At 46.7% G+C, this 17,722-nt stretch overlaps 1 protein-coding gene across 4 annotated transcripts in view; it reads right to left on the bottom strand.

The window, feature by feature from the left end:
* Dzip1l (DAZ interacting zinc finger protein 1 like) overlaps nucleotides 1-17,722 on the bottom strand; it is a 39,446-nt gene that overhangs the window by 11,587 nt on the left and 10,137 nt on the right. For all 4 annotated transcript variants that reach the window (XM_021173016.3, XM_029481110.2, XM_085827942.1 and 1 more), the window contains 8 exons: nucleotides 17,494-17,578; nucleotides 15,569-15,687; nucleotides 14,727-14,888; nucleotides 11,172-11,300; nucleotides 7,941-8,003; nucleotides 6,518-6,658; nucleotides 2,699-2,729; nucleotides 1,958-2,011 (listed from right to left, as the gene is read on the bottom strand). In XM_021173016.3, the coding sequence (XP_021028675.1) occupies nucleotides 1,958-2,011; nucleotides 2,699-2,729; nucleotides 6,518-6,658; nucleotides 7,941-8,003; nucleotides 11,172-11,300; nucleotides 14,727-14,888; nucleotides 15,569-15,687; nucleotides 17,494-17,578 (784 nt within the window). The remainder of the gene's footprint in view (nucleotides 1-1,957; nucleotides 2,012-2,698; nucleotides 2,730-6,517; nucleotides 6,659-7,940; nucleotides 8,004-11,171; nucleotides 11,301-14,726; nucleotides 14,889-15,568; nucleotides 15,688-17,493; nucleotides 17,579-17,722) is intronic.

Here is a 17,722-nt window from a genome sequence, read left to right as displayed (position 1 = left end):
GCTTGGTGAGCCAATAGTTTAATTGGGGTAACATAGAGGAGGATGGGTAACCAACAGAGAGCTACACCACCCAAGAAGGGGCTCGCTCCTCACAGCTACTGCTAAGTGCTTAGAACTCTTCAGGGAGGGGCAGGGTCTCTGAAAGTTAACGGGCTCTAGCTGAGCAGGTCTCCTGAGGGTAATCCCAGCCACTGAGTGTTCAAGACAGCAGGGGCCATGTTACGCTGTCATGGTTTGAATACACTTGGCCCAGAGAGGGGCACTATTTAGAGGTGTGGCCCTGTTGGAGTGGGTGTGGCCTTGTTGGAGTAGCTGTGTCACTGTGGGGGTGGGCTTTTAAGACCCTCATCCTAACAGCCTGGAAGTCAGTCTTCCACTAGCATCCTTCAAATGAAGAGGCAGAGCTCTCAGTTCCTCCTGTACCATGCCTGCCTGGATGCTGCCGGGCTCCCACCTTGATGATACTAGACTGAACCTCTTAACCTGTAAGTCAGCCCCAATTAAATGCTGTCCTTTATAAGACTTGCCTTGGTCATGGTCTCTGCTTACAGGAGTAAAACCCTAACTAAGGACATGTGCCAAGAGGACAGCAATCCATTACGGTTGAGTGCTCAGGACCTAGAGAAACTCATCCTGTCTCCTCCAAGGAGCTTATGGGCAGACATGGTGACTCTCAAGCTGGCGACACATCAAAGCCACCCAAGCTAATTATACCCAAATTAGTGATAATGAGTCAGAAACCTAAATTTTTATTTCAAAACTCGCTGGCTTTGCTTCCAAACATCATCGGCCAGTGATTTGTAAGGTATGAAAATTCTCTGAGTTTTCACTCCAAACCTTCTGTAGCAGCAGGTGAGGCCCTGAAATCTGTGATTGGACAAGAGCTGACCAAGCCACCCTCCTCAGGTGACTCTCAGTAAGTATACAATGAGATGCACACCTCAACCCAGGCTACACACTGGAACTGCCTGAAAAGCTTTAAAGGTCCAGAGCCTATCTGCACAAGCTCTGCAGGGGGTCGGGGTAGCACAATCCTCCACCCAGTTAGGTGTAAGCTCCCTACCTGGGTCTTAACGCACAGAAAGTTTCAGTCATTTGAGGCAGGAAGCAGAACGCTCGGGAGGCTACATAGGAACACATTGCTGGTTCCTGTCCTCCAAAATTCTACTTCCATCTGTCTGTGATGTGGTTGGGAGAATTTGCCAATTTACATTTCTAATGCCATGCTTGCTACCTGCTGTCCTGGGACCTAAAGGGACACAGCACACTGTACCAGGCAGATGATAGGTCTACCAAAGCCATAGGGACTCACCCACTCATCTCAAAGTCTTTCTAACTAGAACTTGGAGAGTTTCCTTCAGGCCACATGACAGGCTTGTGACTTTAGGTTCCCCGTGATCTACCTACAGCTATTTCGCAGGGACAGTAGAACAAGACCATTTGAAAGATGAGATCTCCTCGGTGGCTCCGAACAGCACTAGGTTGGCAGGTACAAGGGGCAGGCAAGAGTCAGGAGCCCTGCAGGCACTGGCTCCGCCTCCTGTAGCCTATGGCTCAGTGGCGCTGCAGACCGAACATTAGTACCTTTAGTGCAAGACACCTGGTGCACACAAGGTGCAGAAGAAATATTTACCTTGTGTTCTTAGTTCCTTCCACCATAGTTTCACGTGTCCAGATTACAGTTACAGAAAAACTAAAGGAGCTGGAGAGACGGCTTAGCAGTCTGCTCTTCCAGAGGTCCTGAGTTCAATCCCCTGCCACCACACGGTGGCTCACAAATATCTATAGTGTGATCTGATACCCTCTTCTGGCATGTACGTGTACATTCAGATAGAGTACTCATATACACTAATTAATACATTAAATAAATAAATAAATAAATCGGGGGGTGGGGGAGGAGAGAGAGAGAGCGCGCAGCCTATCTGCTTTCTTCACTGACAGGAAAAGAGAGACCCACCTTCTTCAGAAGAGTCCTCCTCTGTGGCCACAGCCTTTGGCATCTCTTGGACTTCTGAGAAGACAGGAACAATTAGTGGCACCAGAACCCTGCAGCCCAACCCCGACACAAGAAAGGTTTAGTAAGTACCCCGGGGTGAGTGCTGGCCTGTAAGGACCTGCCCTCCACAGATTCATCTTTACCAGAGGAACAGAATGGGAAAAGATCACAAACACAGACATTGGAGGCAGAAAGATCCGGTTCACATCTCAGCTCTGCCACACACATCCCCCAGTAGCTGTGCGGGAGCTAAGAAGTCCCTGAACCTCACTCAGTGTCTGTTTCCTTATGTGGAAAATAGAGGAATAACAACCACCCCGAGTTAAACACAGAGTAATACAAAGACGGGCCTGAAGAACTTGGCCCGGTACAGTTGTCATTAATGGCATGCTACAGACATGGTGACTCAAAAAGACTTAAAGGCCCAGCCTTATCGACACCATGCCCAAGACTCTCACCCCCTCCATCCCACTGGACCAAATCAAACCGGGCATGAATCTCTGGGAGCTGATGGGAGGCCTTCAGCAAAAATACCCTCTTTCCCATAGGCCCTGTCCCTTGCCCAGTTCAAGAGCCTGTCACCACACTGCATGTACCATGGACTGCTAACACCACCTCTACCCATAAGTCACCTGGGCAGCGGAAGAGAAAGAGCCCAGGACACCTCCAAAGACTGATACTAAGCTCCCACGGCAGACTTACCCTCCACCTTCCTGAGGGACAAAGTCTGGATCTGCAAAAGGCAGGATAGAGCAGGTTACAGTCAGCAGAGGACATTGGAGGGACTCTGTTCTGCTCTGAGCAGGAGATCTGCCCAGAATAGGGAAGAAAGGGCAGCCATTGTTGCCATGCCATCCACTAAGGGCTCACTACCCAGCCCCATGCTCATGTCATCTCCCACTGAATATGTGGAAAGACTCAAGGAAGATGTGGTACTCAGCAGTCCTGGATGACAGCCTGCTCAGCTCTCTCAGGAGTGAGAGACCATAAGGACTGTCTTCAGAGAGCCATTCCTTCAGGGCAGGAGGCCATGGAAGCAGAGTGGAACAGCTGGTATGGAGATGAAATTGATGTAAGACAGTCAGGAGAAGGTAGAAATTCTAACCAGGGATGCAGACACCTGAGCTGAGGGCTCCTGGGAGCACAGAGGCCACACAGCATCCCTGCCTGGAGGCCTGACCCAGGAACTCCCTAATCTGCTCAACACACCTTTCCCAACAAGGGCCTTCTCTTTCCTCTTTCACAGGTTGTAGACTGAGCAGTCGAATGTGCAACCTGACCTCAGACCACAGTTAGCAGCTGTCAGTCCGTGTTTGGATGGAGCGCTCTGAACTAGCAAAGGGTCAAATGTTAGCAGCCAACTGTTTTTGGTTTTCTTGGTTTGTCTGTTTGTTTTGCCACGTGGAACCAATAAGAAACAAGCTAGCTTCTGAATAAAAGAAACACTTTCAGAAGAGAGATGCAAAACAGGAAAACTCTGTCCATCCTCACGTCCTGGTCCCTTTTATTCCCAAACTCTGCTGCTCCCCAGCCTTGGGCTATGAAGCACCACTCACTGATACAGTGTGTCCTCTCTTCTGCGTCAGCTTGGGTTTCTATCACCATGTACTGGTGTCGAAGTTCTCATCTAATATCAATTCCCAACTGTTTCTCCTTACCTATCTCTACTGCAGAGACAACAAAACCGACTATGAGGGGCTGGAGAGAGGAAGCAGCAGCTAAGAGCACTCGCTGTTCTTACCCAGATTCAGCTCCCAGCAGCCTCTAGTCACAATCTTCTCTAATCCCAGTTCCAGGGGAACGCCACAGCCTCTTCCAACCTCCAAGGGCACCAAGCACACACATGGTACAATACTTGTATGCAGGGAGAATACCCATTCACACAGAATAAAATCTTTTTTTTTTTAATGAAGAACCCTTTTTTTAAAAAGTATACTCTTTCCCCGTGTCTTAGCTAGGGTTTTCTAGGGCTGTGATAAAACACCATAGCCAAAAAGCAAGGTGGGGAGGAAAGAGTTCATTTGGCTTATACTTCCATATCAAAGTCCATCGTTAGAGGAAGTCAGAACAGGAACTCAAGCAGGGCTGGAACCTGGAGTTAGGAACTGATGCAGAGGCCATGGATGGGTGTTGCTTACTGTCTTGCTCCCCCTGGCTTGTTCAACCTGCTTTCTTACAGATCCCAGGACCACCAGCCCAGTGATAGCACCACCCATAATGGTCTAGGCCTTCCCCCATTGATCAATTACTGAGAAAATGTCTTACAGCTGGGTCTCCTGGAGACATTTCCTCAACTAAGGTTCCCTTCTCTCTAATGACTCTAGCTTGTGTCAAGTTGACACACAAAACCAGCCAGTATACCCAGTTACTTTAAAGTTATATTTGCTCACCCACACAGCTTTGACCAATCATACGACTCCAATGTCTTGAGCTAATGCAGAGAGCTCAGAGGATGGAGGCCCCTGCTGCCCAAGCCCAGTGACCTGCATTAGATTCCTGAATCCACACAAAGGTAGAAGGACAAATGAACCCCACAGACTTGCCCTGTGAGCTCTCTGTGTGCTGTGGTATGCACGTGCTCACACACACCTGAAATAAATTATTATATTTGAAATGTTTGGGGAAGAGGCCTTTTCATCAACTTCTTCCATCAAATATGTTATAACATTTGGGGCTGTGATGCTATCTTGTAACTACAACAGCTGAATATAAAGTTGAAATCAGAGTCTGAGTTCTCAGTGGTACCAATCTGGTGCTAACCACAGCCAGCCAGGGTTGCCTCTTTGGGTCTATGATGAACATAAACCACTAATACTTTATTCTGTTATCGTGAGCCAGCAACCTCCACTTCCAAGCAATAGATCTGAAGGATCTAGTTCCAGGGTTAACTAGAGGTGGCTTACAGAAGCAAAGAGGCCAATGTTTGCAGGGACTAGGGGACAAGAGTAGTGTTGTATAGCAGTTTCCTCCCAGACTAAAACATTCCATCTTGTAGTAAACTCCTTAAGCAGGAAGGTAACCAACTCAAAAGAGCTTCAGGAAGTCCCTGAAATCGACCAGATTCACTAGGCCCCTCCCTGCCGGAATAAGGAATAAAAGCTGAGAGCACCACTCTCAGGAAGCTAAACTACAAAGAAGACTCTGACAAGCTTCAAGAAGGCTCTGAGACCAACTGAGCTGCCTACAAGAAGTAGAATCCTGGTGAGCTGCCTGGAAGAAGCCTAGACCAACGGAGTCTCTTGGAGAGGACACTCCCCAGCCTGCTGAGCTGCCTGCAGGCAGTGCAGTGTGCTCCAGGTTCCCAGCTTTTGTGAGCTGTCACCCATGCTGGGGCAGGCTTTAGTGATACAGGTATCACATTTATACTCTCAGAAGTAACTCCTTAGCTATACTCCTGTACGTAACCCCAGTAAAACTCACTGGTTCACCAAGTTGGGCTTTGGTGGTATCTGTACTTTGGTCTGTCGTGGTTCCCTATCTGGGGTGAGTAGATCTGCATGTTGTGTCTCCCAGGAAAAGTTCTGTCACGTGACAGGTGGTTACAGTGAATGTGGCTAGAGAGCAGAAAAGTGTAACTAACAAGAGGCATGAGGACAGGAGGAAGGAGAGAGACAGTGACAGTAACTCCAGGGTTATGTGGAGAACAGGAACCTGAGGCTGCAGGTGGGGCTCAGAGGGCATAGAGACAGCTTTCCCACAATCCTGGCCTTCCAAAGGGGAGCTGAGTACAGGCTGGTTGGGAAAATTACCAAGAACAGGTGAAGAGCCATGGCACCTAGCTTTAGGAGACACTCAGACAGCCAGCAACTTCTTTCTTACTGGCTTAATAGAAAACCTCCTCAGAAGCCATTCCTTTATGGAGAGGGGACTGGTTAAGAAGTTACATCTATGAATGTACAGATAAGGAGCACATCTCTGTGTCCCACCAGCCTCACAAGAGTCCAGTGTCATCACAATGCAGACCTAAACAAGCCTGTTTCATCAGCCATTAAATCCATGGTTCTCAAACCTGCGGGTCATGACCCCCATGGGGAGGGTCACATATTCCATATCCTGCATATCAGATATTTGCATTACAATTCATAATAGTAGCAAAATGACAGTTATGAAATAGCAACAAGGTAAATGTTATGGTTAGGAGAATCACCACAACATGAGGAACTGTATTAAAGGGTCGCAGCACTAGGAAGGTCGGTAACCACTGCACTAAACAGAGGTCAAGAGAAAGCAGTATCTATCTTGAAGGGCAGTTTGGGGTTTAAATGACATAACACACAAACTGCCAGCCTGGGGCCAGGCGTCCTGTGTGGTCTCTGGTGCTAGAATGAGCTGTTTGCCACAGCCCACTTGGAGACCGTGCTACTCCAGCCTGGAGGGAGGTGGCTACAGCCTTTAACTTCTCTTCACTCCCCTTCAGGAGCCTAATAGCATCAGCTGCATGAGCCCTGAAGAAGCCAAAGCCATCCTCACAGAGAAGAGGACTGGCAGTTGCAGGCCCCGACTAGGAAAGAAAGGGCCTACCGTCTCCTCCTGGGACTCGATAAGCCTGGCTTGTTCTTGAAGCTGGGCACGGAGGGCATTGATATGGCGCTGAGACTGGGCAGCTGCTTTCTTCTGGTCCTGAGACAGGGACACGTGGAGCCTCTCATTCTCCTCCTGCAGCTGGTGGGCATAAGGAGGTTGGTCAGTGAGATGTCTGCTATAGACCCAAGGAACCCAAAGGCCCCAAGGGAAAAGGGTGGTCCCTACAGTCAAGTGCTCCTGGTGGACCTCTCCTAATACAAGACTGGATCTTTAAACTGTGCAGGTGGCTTTTTTAAAAAAATGTATTTATTATGTATACAGTATTCTGCATGCATGCCAGAAGAGGGCATCAGATTCCAGTATAGATGGTTGTGAGCCACCAAGTGGTTGCTGGGAATTGAACTCAGGACCTCTGGAGGAACAGCCAGCACTCTTAACCTCTGAGCCATCTCTCCAGCCCCGCAGGTGACTTTCTAACAATTCTAGCTGCCTTCTAGTTTGGGTACATTTTTTAAGCTGTACTGGGGAAGAAATGGGAAGAGAAAGTGGAATACATGCTCCCAGGACCATGGACAAAGGTTCTGTCAGATGTCGTCATCCACTGAGGGCATTCAGGTAAAAATGTACACTCAAAAATCATCAAATTCACCTTCAGATAAAAGCAAGTGAAGAAAATGTGTTGCCACCTCTGATATAAGAGCAGAGGCAAAATGTGGCCATCTAATAATACTTGCATAAAGATACTCCAGAGAATATAAATGAAATAAAACCACCACATGGGACTGGGCAGCCCTATGAGGAAATGGGAGCAAGTGCCCCATGGGTCCCTGTGTCTCACGGGTCCACATGTCCCATGGGACCAAGTGCCCCATGGGTCAAGCTCTGTCTGCCATGCGTCAAGGCATCTTCTGAGCCAAGGGCCAGCAGAACCTGAGGAGGTTAACCAACCACCTCCCTAACTTGCCTCCTTCTGGTAGGCATCTATACAGAAGCATGTTCTTGGTCCTGAGGTCTGCTGCTCTCTGTGCTCAGGCCTTATGATGTGAGCCCATCACTAGACTCCCTCTGAAATGTCACTGAGGTCTGCCCTACCTGGTTCTCCCTGGCTGTGGAGATTTACAAAGAACCCACACGTAATAGGACTGATAACTCCTCTGAGGCTGACAGCCTGAAAGCAAGTACCCACTTAGTGCAGGATGCATGTGAGTCAGGACACGGCCAGGGGGCCCTGAAGCAGGCTAAGGAACCTGTGAGATAGGCAGATGACCCTATTTATATATTAAAGGGGACTTGCAACCATGAACAATAACACCCGATAGCCAATTCTAGGTAGAGAATGGGATGGGGTTGGGGGTGAGGTGTGATGCTGAATAGGAAAAGGTCGTGGGAAACCAAATTCTTGCTGCCACACAGGAGCTACCTGTCTCCTCTCAGCTACCCGCTCTTCATGCAGGGCCTTCATTTTCCTCTTCCACTCTGTTTTCTGTAAAAGAACAGAAGCTTGTCAAATGGAGCCCTCTAGATAGTAATAGATATAAACTATAAAACTATGAAGAGTAAAAAGTACTGGCTCCTGGTCAGACAGGAAGACTAACAGAATAGAGGACCTGAACCATGTGGGGGGAAAATGAGAGAGAATGGAAGCATAGATCATTGACAACTGGAGTTTGAACAAGTGGCTAACTGACCAGAAGAAAACAAAACAAAACACAAATGTCTGTTTAAAATCAAAACCAACTATAGACAGGTCAGATAATTGTGCATAAAAATCAAGACAGTAAAAATAGTAATAATTAAGGTGATAGAATTACTCAAAGAAAACACAGGAATATTTTCCTTTTAAGTCTCAGAGTGGGTACAACAACAAGAAGAGACAGAGAGACAGCCTACAGTTAAGAGAGCTGCTGCTTACTCAGAGAACCTGAGTTCAGTTCCCAGCACCTATATCAGGTGGCTTGCAACTTGCCTGTAACTCCAGCTGCAGAAGAAGATCCAGCGCCCTCTTCTAGCTTCTGCAGACATTCTCACACATGCATGCATATACACAGAGACACATACAGTAAATACATAAATAAAAATGACAATGGCTCCTTTAAAAAGGCTGACTGCTTAATAACTTTTACCACGGAAATTACTTTATTACGGCCATATGACAATAAAGCGAAGCTGAAAGCCAATAGAAGACTGGAGAAAAATCAGCCACAAACAACTATAATAACAAAAGTCTTAATTCCCACATGTTGGGCTGGAGAGATGGCTCAGCGGTTAAGAGCACTGCCTACTCTTCCAGAGGTCCTGAGTTTAATTCCCAGCAGCCATGTAGTGGCTCACAACCATTTGTAATTAGATCCCATGCCCTCTTCTGGTGTGTCTGAGGACAGCTACAGTGTACTCAAAGACATAAAATAAACAAAGTCTTTAAAGAAAAAAACATCTCGGGGCTGGAGAGGTGGCTCAGCAGTTAAGAGCACTGACTGCTCTTCCAAAGGTCCTGAGTTCAAATCCCAGCAACCACATGGTGGCTCACAACCATCTGTAATGAGATCTGATGCCCTCTTCTGGAGTGTCTGAAGACAGCTACAGTGTACTTACATGTAATAAATAAAACAAATCTTTAAAAAGAAAAGAAAAAGTCTCACATGTTATACAAACACAAAACTGGGTAAGGAAAATAGCAATAATAGACAGAGAAGTAGAAAGTCCAAGCCAGGCAGTGGTGGCGCACACCTTTAATCCCAGCACTTGAGAGGCAGAGACAAGTGGATTTCTGAGTTCAAGGCCAGCCTGGACTACAGAGTGAGTTCCAGGACAGCCAGGGCTACACAGAGAACAAACAAGAAAGAAAGAAAGAAAGAAAGAAAGAAAGAAAGAAAGAAAGAAAGAAAGAAAGAAAGAAAGAAAGAAAGAAAGAAAGAAAGAAAGAAAGAAAGAAAGAAAGAAAGAAAGAAAGAAAAGAAAGAAAGAAAGTTAGTCCAGTGCAGTGGCTCATGGCTGTAACTGGAGCATTTGAAAGCCGGAAGCAGGGAGGAAGGTCAGGAGTTCAAGGTCAGAGTCCTTCTCAGATACACAGTAAGTAGAGGCCAGTCTATAGGCTACATGAGAACCGTCTCAAAAAGTTAAAAGAAAAAAATAATAATAATAATAAGAGAGGAGGCAAAAAATAAATAAAGAGAAAGGAAAGGATTAGAACAGAGTTCAAGTTTATAGGAAAAGAAAGGTGCTGTCTGTGTGTGCACACATGGACACATATGTGTACATATGTATGTGTATTTGTACATGCTTGCGTGTGTGTGTGTGTGTGTGTGTGTGTGTGTGTGTGTGTGGAAGCCAGGTGTCACTCTCCATCTTATTTCTTGAGAGGAGGTCTCCCGCTAAACCAATTAGCTAGACTGACTGAGCCTTGAGCCATAAGTCTGGGAACCTGTCTCTGTCCCCCAACCCCAACCCCCAGCCCAGCTCTAAGGTTCTAGACTTATGCGTTTCTGGTTTTTATGTGGGCATTGCGGATCTAAACTAAGGTCCTCACGCATGTATTGCACGCACTTTACTGACCAAGTCCTCTCCCCAGGACAATGACTTTTTTATGATGTAAATTCCATGAACCAGCTCTATGGATTAGTTTTGCGGGTTGGTTGGTTGTCTGTACAGTTAACACAAACTAGAGTCATCTGAGATGCGGGATCCTCAAGAAGAAGATGCCCCCATGAGACTGGCCTGTAGGCAAGCCTACGGGGTGTTTTCTTACTCGATGATTGATGCAGAAGGACCCAACCCACTGTGGGCAGTGTCATCCCTGCGGCGGTCCTAGAGCAAGCCTTGAGGAAAACAAGCCGGTAAGCAGTTTCCCTCCACGGGCTCTGCTGTGGTTCCTGCCTCCCCTCCAGGTTCCTGCCTTTGCTTCTGTTGATAATGCACTGTAACAGGGAAGTGTGAGTCAACTAACCCCTTTCCTCCCCAAGATGCACCTGGGCTTGGTGTTTTAACACGGCAATAAGAAGCCAGTGGGACTCCATGAAGCCAGCCTCGGCACCTTTCTGCAGACAGGCTTCCAGCTCTTTCTCAACCACCCTTCAAGAGCAGACACAGATGCTGGCGCACCCTTGGGCTGCAGTTGCTGACTGTCCCCGTTGTGGCCTTATAAGTGGTATCCACCTCCTCTGCCTGGACTTAAGGAAGCTTCTCCCAGAGGTGGCTAGGGTAGACAGGGTACAAATCTCCCCAGCTCTGTTCAGTGACTTCAGAGTGATGGCCCAAAAGGAGCCTGCACACCACAGAAACTCTTAGCTCCGAACTGACAGCTAAGCATTTACTACCACACCACAGATCTGTCATAAATTTCTCAGGACTGTCTCTCTTTCTGAATACTTTTTTCAACTGTGTTAGAATGAAAGTTGGAGACAAAAATGTCAAAAATAAATAAATAAATAAATAGCACCTATGTTTACCTATATTTGTACACATCAGGTAAATATTAGGATTAAAGCCATCACCAGCCTTGCCCGAGAACCTTATTCTACTTTCATTCTGAACAAGACCTGAAAATACAGAGCTCTGATGTCTCTCAACACAAGGCCAAACAGAAACCTCGGTGGGGACAGCTAGATTCTTGGCTTGCTCTGGACAGAAGGGTATGGAGCTACCATCAGCTCACCTGGACTTCCATCTTTTCTCGAAGGGCCTGGAGCTCCTGGGCATGCTTGAGTCTCTCCTCTGACTCTTCATCCCGCAGAGACCCAAGGTGGGACTCCGTCATGCTGTAGGACTGCAGTGCCTTCAGTTTCTGAAAAGGCCAAGAATTGTTTTATTAAATGAAGTCCTAGACCTCACCCCAATACAGAACCAGAAGAGTGAAACTCGCAGCAATCGAGAGCCTCCCCACGTTGTCCTCACCACCACCACGTGCCTGCAAACATCCACACCAATCAGCAGCCCCCTCCCAGGGGGTCCCCTGGGCTCAGCCCTGTACAGTAAAAGTAAGTACCCATGGGAAACACAGACTCAAGTGCTACTTCAATTCCAGTGAATTTCTAATGTCCCCAAACCCTGAACTTGCCCAAGTGCTGGCCAGCTTTTTCCCATGTCTGGAATAAGCTGGAAGACCCACACTTAGGGCCCATGTGAGAACCTCTGACTCCTCCAAGCCATGCCCTGAGGATTCCTGCCTCTTATATACAGAGAGAGAGAGAGAGAGAGAGAGAGAGAGAGAGAGAGAGAGAGAGAGAGAGAGAGAGAGAGAGAGAGAGAGAGAGAGAGCAGAAACAGGTGTTTTTGTGCAGTGTTCAGAGCCATGTCACTTATAGCTACTGATCCTTGAGCAAGCACTGTCACCAGAAGAGAAGGCTGGATCAAGGACAGAATCCCTTCCTGCCTACCCAGGTCATACTAACAAAGCCCATGTCTATTCAGACATACAACTGATATGCCTTAGTGCAACATTAAGAACTGGCAAGCCTGAGTTTAACTTAGCGTTCTTCTTGATAACTTTTCTCAGCCACTGCTTAAGCAATACCAGCATCAGATGTTAATCACGTCCCAGCTAGAGCGTTTTTGCTGGCAAATGTTTCAGCAGAGGCATGGATAACTGGGGGTTTCCAATGTGTCTCCTCTATCAGCACTATAGCACATTACACCGCTGGCTCTTTGCACTACAAACCCCCATGGCCTGTTCTTCCTGTAAGCAAACCCTCTAGCCGCTGCATCTACTCCATGTATCCTGACATTATTCTTTCTGCAGTCAGTCATGGCCCAAGTAAGGGCTCAGACCTCTGTAACCAGGTAAGCTGTAAGGAGAAATACTCTCAAGATATACTGAGGGCTCGGTGGCCCTCCTCACATCAGGGTGTCACTTCTGGTTTTGAAGACTATCTCACAGTACTTTCCAGTCATTCTAAACAGAAATGTTACCTTTTCTCCCTGAGAATTTAAAAAAGAATGACTTGACAAAAGAGTTACCGAATGATACAGAGAGTCTTGTATCTAATTTTGCTCCCTATACTTTAATAATGTAAAATAATAAAGCGTTGAAAGGAATCAGGAGACATGGAAATGCACATGAGTAATCTTACAGGCAGACAGACAATAAATAAATACAGTGCTAGGCTATTCCGGTATGAGAAGAACGGGATCTGAGTCAGACGGGAGCTGGTAAGGAAGCGTGCCCTCATTTTCTGAACCTCAAGATTTTCTAACCAAAAATAATCTCTCAGTCCTTGATAAGGTGGTTGCTGATCAATGGTGTCTGCTTCAGATCAACAGCACTTACAGATGCCTACTCCATAAGCAACCTGTTGCGAACTGCAGAGTCCGGGACATTTAAAACCAGGAACAATGGCTATAAAGCTGCTGGTGAGAACAGAGGGTCACAATAAGGGAGGGTCAGCTTGTCTGTCACAGAGCGTCCCTAACCCAGCAGGGAGCACTGTGATGGAGGACTTGATTAACCACAGAGAAAACAGAGAGAGACAGAGACAGAGACGTAGATGAGAGACATACAGAGAGAAAAGACATACAGAGAAAGACAGAGATAGAGGAGAAACAGAGATAGAGAGACAGACACACAGAGACAATCCCCCTAGGAACACTTGCCTATGTGTATCTATCTTTATGCAAAACATGGAATGGTGTTGAGAAAAACTGTTGACAATTCACTTTCAAAATGAGATTCTCTTCATGTGAGGAGGATCAATCGGAGGTAAATACATTTTAAAATGGTTTTCCATCTTGGCATGTATGAGAAGATACGACTCTGCCGTAACCTTAGGAAGATCTCCCTGTGTTAGTGCTGGATAGTGCAGCCAGCAGAAAACAGGCCCTTGGAACTTTAAATGCTATGTTCAATCCTCACCTCCAGCCCTTACTAGCTGTGTGAACTTGTACAAATTACATGGTCTTGATTTCACCTGTAAAAAAGGAATGTCATATACATTCTTAAACCAAAGTGCATGTGTGAGAGGAGAGGAGAGGAGAGGAGAGGAGAGGAGAGGAGAGGAGAGGAGAGGAGAGGAGGGGAAGGGAGGGGAGGGGAGGGGAGGGGAGGGGAGGGGAGGGGAGAGGAAGGGAGAGGAGAGGAGAGGAAAGGAGAGGAGGGGAGGAGAGGGGAGGGGAGGGGAGGGGAGGGGAGGAGAGGAGAGGGGAGGGGAGGAGAGGGGAGGGGAGGAGAGGGGAGGGGAGGAGAGGGGAGGGGAGGGGAGGAGAGGGGAGGAGAGGGGAGGGGAGGAGAGGGGAGGAGAGGGGAGGGGAGGAGAGGGGAGGGGAGGGGGGGAGGGGAGGGGAGGGGAGGGGAGGGGAGGGGAGGGGAGGGGAGGGGAGGGGAGGGGAGGAGAGGAGAGGAGAGGAGAGGAGAGGAGAGGAGAGGAGAGGAGAGGAGAGGAGAGGAGAGGAGAGGAGAGGAGAGAGGAGAGGAGAGGAGAGGACCTGGGTTCAATCATTAATACCTATTTAAAAGCTAGGCACAGCAATGCACATCTGTAAAGCCAGGGATTGGAGCTGGCGACAGGCTGATCCTAAGGGCTGACTGTCCAGCTACTCAAGTCAAAATGGGGTACTCCCTATTCAGTCAGAGCTCATGTCTCAAAAACTAAGGTGGAGGATTCAAGTGTGGTGGCGCATGCATTTAATACCAGCACTTGGGAGGCAGAGGCAGGTGGATTTCTTGATGGCCAGGCTGGTCTGCATACTGACTTCCAGAACAGCCAGGGCTATATAGAGAGATCCTATCTCCAAAAAACAACAAATAAATAAATAAATAAATAAATAAATAAATAGCCAACGTGAGGTGGGAGGTCTGGAAAGATGGCTCAATGGATAAGAGCATGTACCGCTATTACAGAGGACCCAAGTTCAGTTCTCGAACCCACACGAGACAGCTCACAATAGCAGGTAACTCCAGTTCCAGAGAATCTAATGGCCTCTTCCACAGGCACCCACACATATGCATGAATAGACATACAAACACAAAACACACACACACTTAAAAATAAGTCTAATATAGAACGAAGGTACAGAAAGATGTTAGAAGACATGTCCATCTCTGGTCTCTACATACATGTGCATGAGCAAGCCCTTGTACATGTGCACAAGCATACAAACACACACAAAAACACACACACTAACACACACATGCATGCATGTGCACACACAAAATTAACTTTTAAGAACAAATAGATTTGCAACAAACTAATTTTGAAAAGATTTTTGTGTGGGGTACCTCTTCTAACGTGGAGTTCTGGTTGGCAACAGTTTTGAATTCATCCCAAAACAGCTGTTTCAGCTTGTCTATCTCCCCATAAAGCTTGCTGCGTTCTTTTTCTTTCCATTCATCGAACTTTTTTTTAGCTTCCATTTCCCGCTGACGAGTCATCTCTAATTCCTACCCAAAAAAATAAAAGGCAGTATAATCATTGCTTCCCAGTTATGGCAAACATTTGCTGAGTACCAGCCAAGGCCTCCTCCATATGCATAACACTATGGCAATCCAAAGAACAGGCCACCCTCAGCCCCTGAAGTCTAGACCCAGAGTGATCCACTGCTGGACACGACTTATCTAAGCTGTAGACTCCCGTGAAGATAAGACTCATTTTCTCTTTCTTTTCAATCCCCAATAAATGCCTGCTAAGGCAATAAGTGACGAGCGATGACACGGGGAGGTGAAAAAGGCTAGAGTTTTCACTCTATAAATTTATTTATATTTGATACTTATAGTTCACGCCCACTAGCCTAGAATTCTGGAGTTTTCAAAACCAGCTCCAGTCTTTGTCCTCAGAGAGCCAAGTAACAGTGTGGCCCAAAACATTATGTTCAAGTTCAGATGCCTTCAGCATCCCTACGCAGAAGACCATGAATCTCTGCTGCACTTTTGGCCACACAGGTCTGGCAAAGTAGTTTGACCGTCCCTTCCAAAGTATAATCATGTCCCACATGGGAGAAGGTGGCCTTCTCTCTCTGACTTCCAGCTCAGGGAAACCGGTAGGAATTTGGTTCCTGTGGGAGTCTAGTGCATGGCTGCACAGGACACCCTGAGTCTCTCCTGCCATTTCCCTGCACTCTCACCTGGACCTGCCGCTGCCGCTCAGCCTCCCTCTGGGCTTCCAGCTCCCCTTGGGTCCACTTGAGCTTGGCCCGAAGCTCCTCCAGCACCTCCCCCAGTGGCTGTTCCTGCTTCTGCTTTCCTGGGGTCCACACAGGATGGGTGAAAGGGGGAAGAGTCATGAGCAAAAACTGCCCTAAGAACACATTTCCATAGTGCTGGGAAGATAGCACAGTGATTAAGACCAACTGCTGCTCTTCCAGAGAAACTGAGTTCAGTTCCTAGCATCCATGTTGTGTGGCTCACAACTGCCTATAACTCTAGGCATAGGGGGTCTGACACCCTCTTGTGGCCTCTGTAGGCACACACACACACACACACACACACACACAAAGACATAGGGCATATATACACAGAAACATACGCATAAATAAAAATAAATCGTAAAATAGAAAAAGAACAAATTTCCCTCTCCTTCTACTAAAACACTATTAAAAGACACACACGAATATTTACATACAAGAATGTCAATCCATCCTGTGCTACATAGTAAGGAAATTTTTGAGTTTCCCAGATATTCTGTACCACAATGTGAAAGAAACTGATGGTTACATCACGAAATTCTGTTCAGTCATTAAAAAATCATGTTTTCAAAGATGGTTTAGGGCTGGCAGTGCCGCACAAAGCACTGCTTTTGACCCCCATTACTGCGTGAGCAAGGCATAGCAGCATACACATACAACCCCAGTACCCAAAAAGTGGAGTCAGAGAGCCAGGAGTTCAAGACTACCCTCAGCTAGACTCAGCAGGTTCAAGACTAACTAAAAAAAAAACAAAAACAAAAAAACAGAAATTGTGGTATTCTCAAAAGAATTTTTATATACTTACAAATATATGCAGAAAAATATCAAAATAATAACTTCTGTGATAATGTCCTTTGTTTTTATCTTTCTTTTTCCTATATATCATTACATAGTTAAGTTTCCATAGCGAAGATATATTTTTACAAGAAAATAAAAAACCAACATTTAAGACATAGACTATTGCCGGGCAGTGGTGGCCTTTAATCCCAGCACTTGGGAGGCAGAGGCAGGCGGATTTCTAAGTTCGAGGTCAGCCTGGTCTACAAAGTGAGTTCCAGGACAGCCAGGACTATACAGAGAAACCCTGTCTCGAAAAACAAAAACAAAAACAAACAAACAAAAAAAGGACATAGACTATTTTCCTCAATAATCCCCAATATAGAATTATGAAGAGATATATAATAAGTACACAACTAAATGATACTGAATTAAGCTGTGTGTGTGTGTGTGTGTGTGTGTGTGTGTGTCTATCTGTCTAAGAACTGAACCTAGAACTACACTGCATACAAGCAAGTCCTATATTACTGAGCTACATTCTCCACTGCAAAAAAAAATGTAAGAGGATTACAATGATAGGAAATAACAATGTTTCCCTTAATGAGAACTTTATATGTATGTTATGCGGTTACTTCATTGTACAGACACTTCTGTTGAACGCAAAAAGCACATATAACTTTACAAGGACAGCACAAAGCCTTGTTACTCCTTTTGGAATCTGAAATGGTACAATTAAATAAAGTGATTAAGTCGTGATAAGCTCCGTACACAGAACAGCCAGAGAACTGGTCTGACTGCTCATTTGTCCCAGTCAGCCTCGGATTGCTACAGATGAGGCTACAGGGAGGCTAAAGGCCCTTATGAGTCACTGTCTGCTCCACACACAGTGAAGGGCACAAGCCAGAGGCTAAGTACTGGCCACTGTTCATGGAAAACTAAAACTAAACCTACCTGTCTGATGCCTCTTGTCCCCTACACAGGCAAGACTGCACAGGGCACCATGTGGGATCGCTAAGAGCAGGTCCACGCGCATGGGCCCCACACACCAAATCCTTGCCCAGCAGTTCCCCGATGAAGCCTGAACTCACCAACGTCTGCCATGCCTGCATGCCTGCGCTGGATGTGGCCCCGGAGAAAGGTGGCATTCATGAAGGTCTTGTCACACAAATGGCACTACACAGAAGAAAAGCAATTGGAAGGGCCAGATTAGATCCCCCAGACAGTGTGGAAATATCCTGTAGTGAAACTCTACCTCCACAGGGTCCATGGGCTGCCTCAGAAATAAAATGAATTTGAAGGGCCGGGAGTGGGTGAGAC

The sequence above is a fragment of the Mus caroli genome, unplaced genomic scaffold (genome assembly GCF_978045245.1).
Source record: "Mus caroli unplaced genomic scaffold, Mus_caroli_1 scaffold_11, whole genome shotgun sequence".
Taxonomy (NCBI): domain Eukaryota; kingdom Metazoa; phylum Chordata; class Mammalia; order Rodentia; family Muridae; genus Mus; species Mus caroli.
The sequence above is the reverse complement of the archived record's forward strand: the minus strand, read 5'-3'. Positions and strand labels throughout refer to the sequence as shown.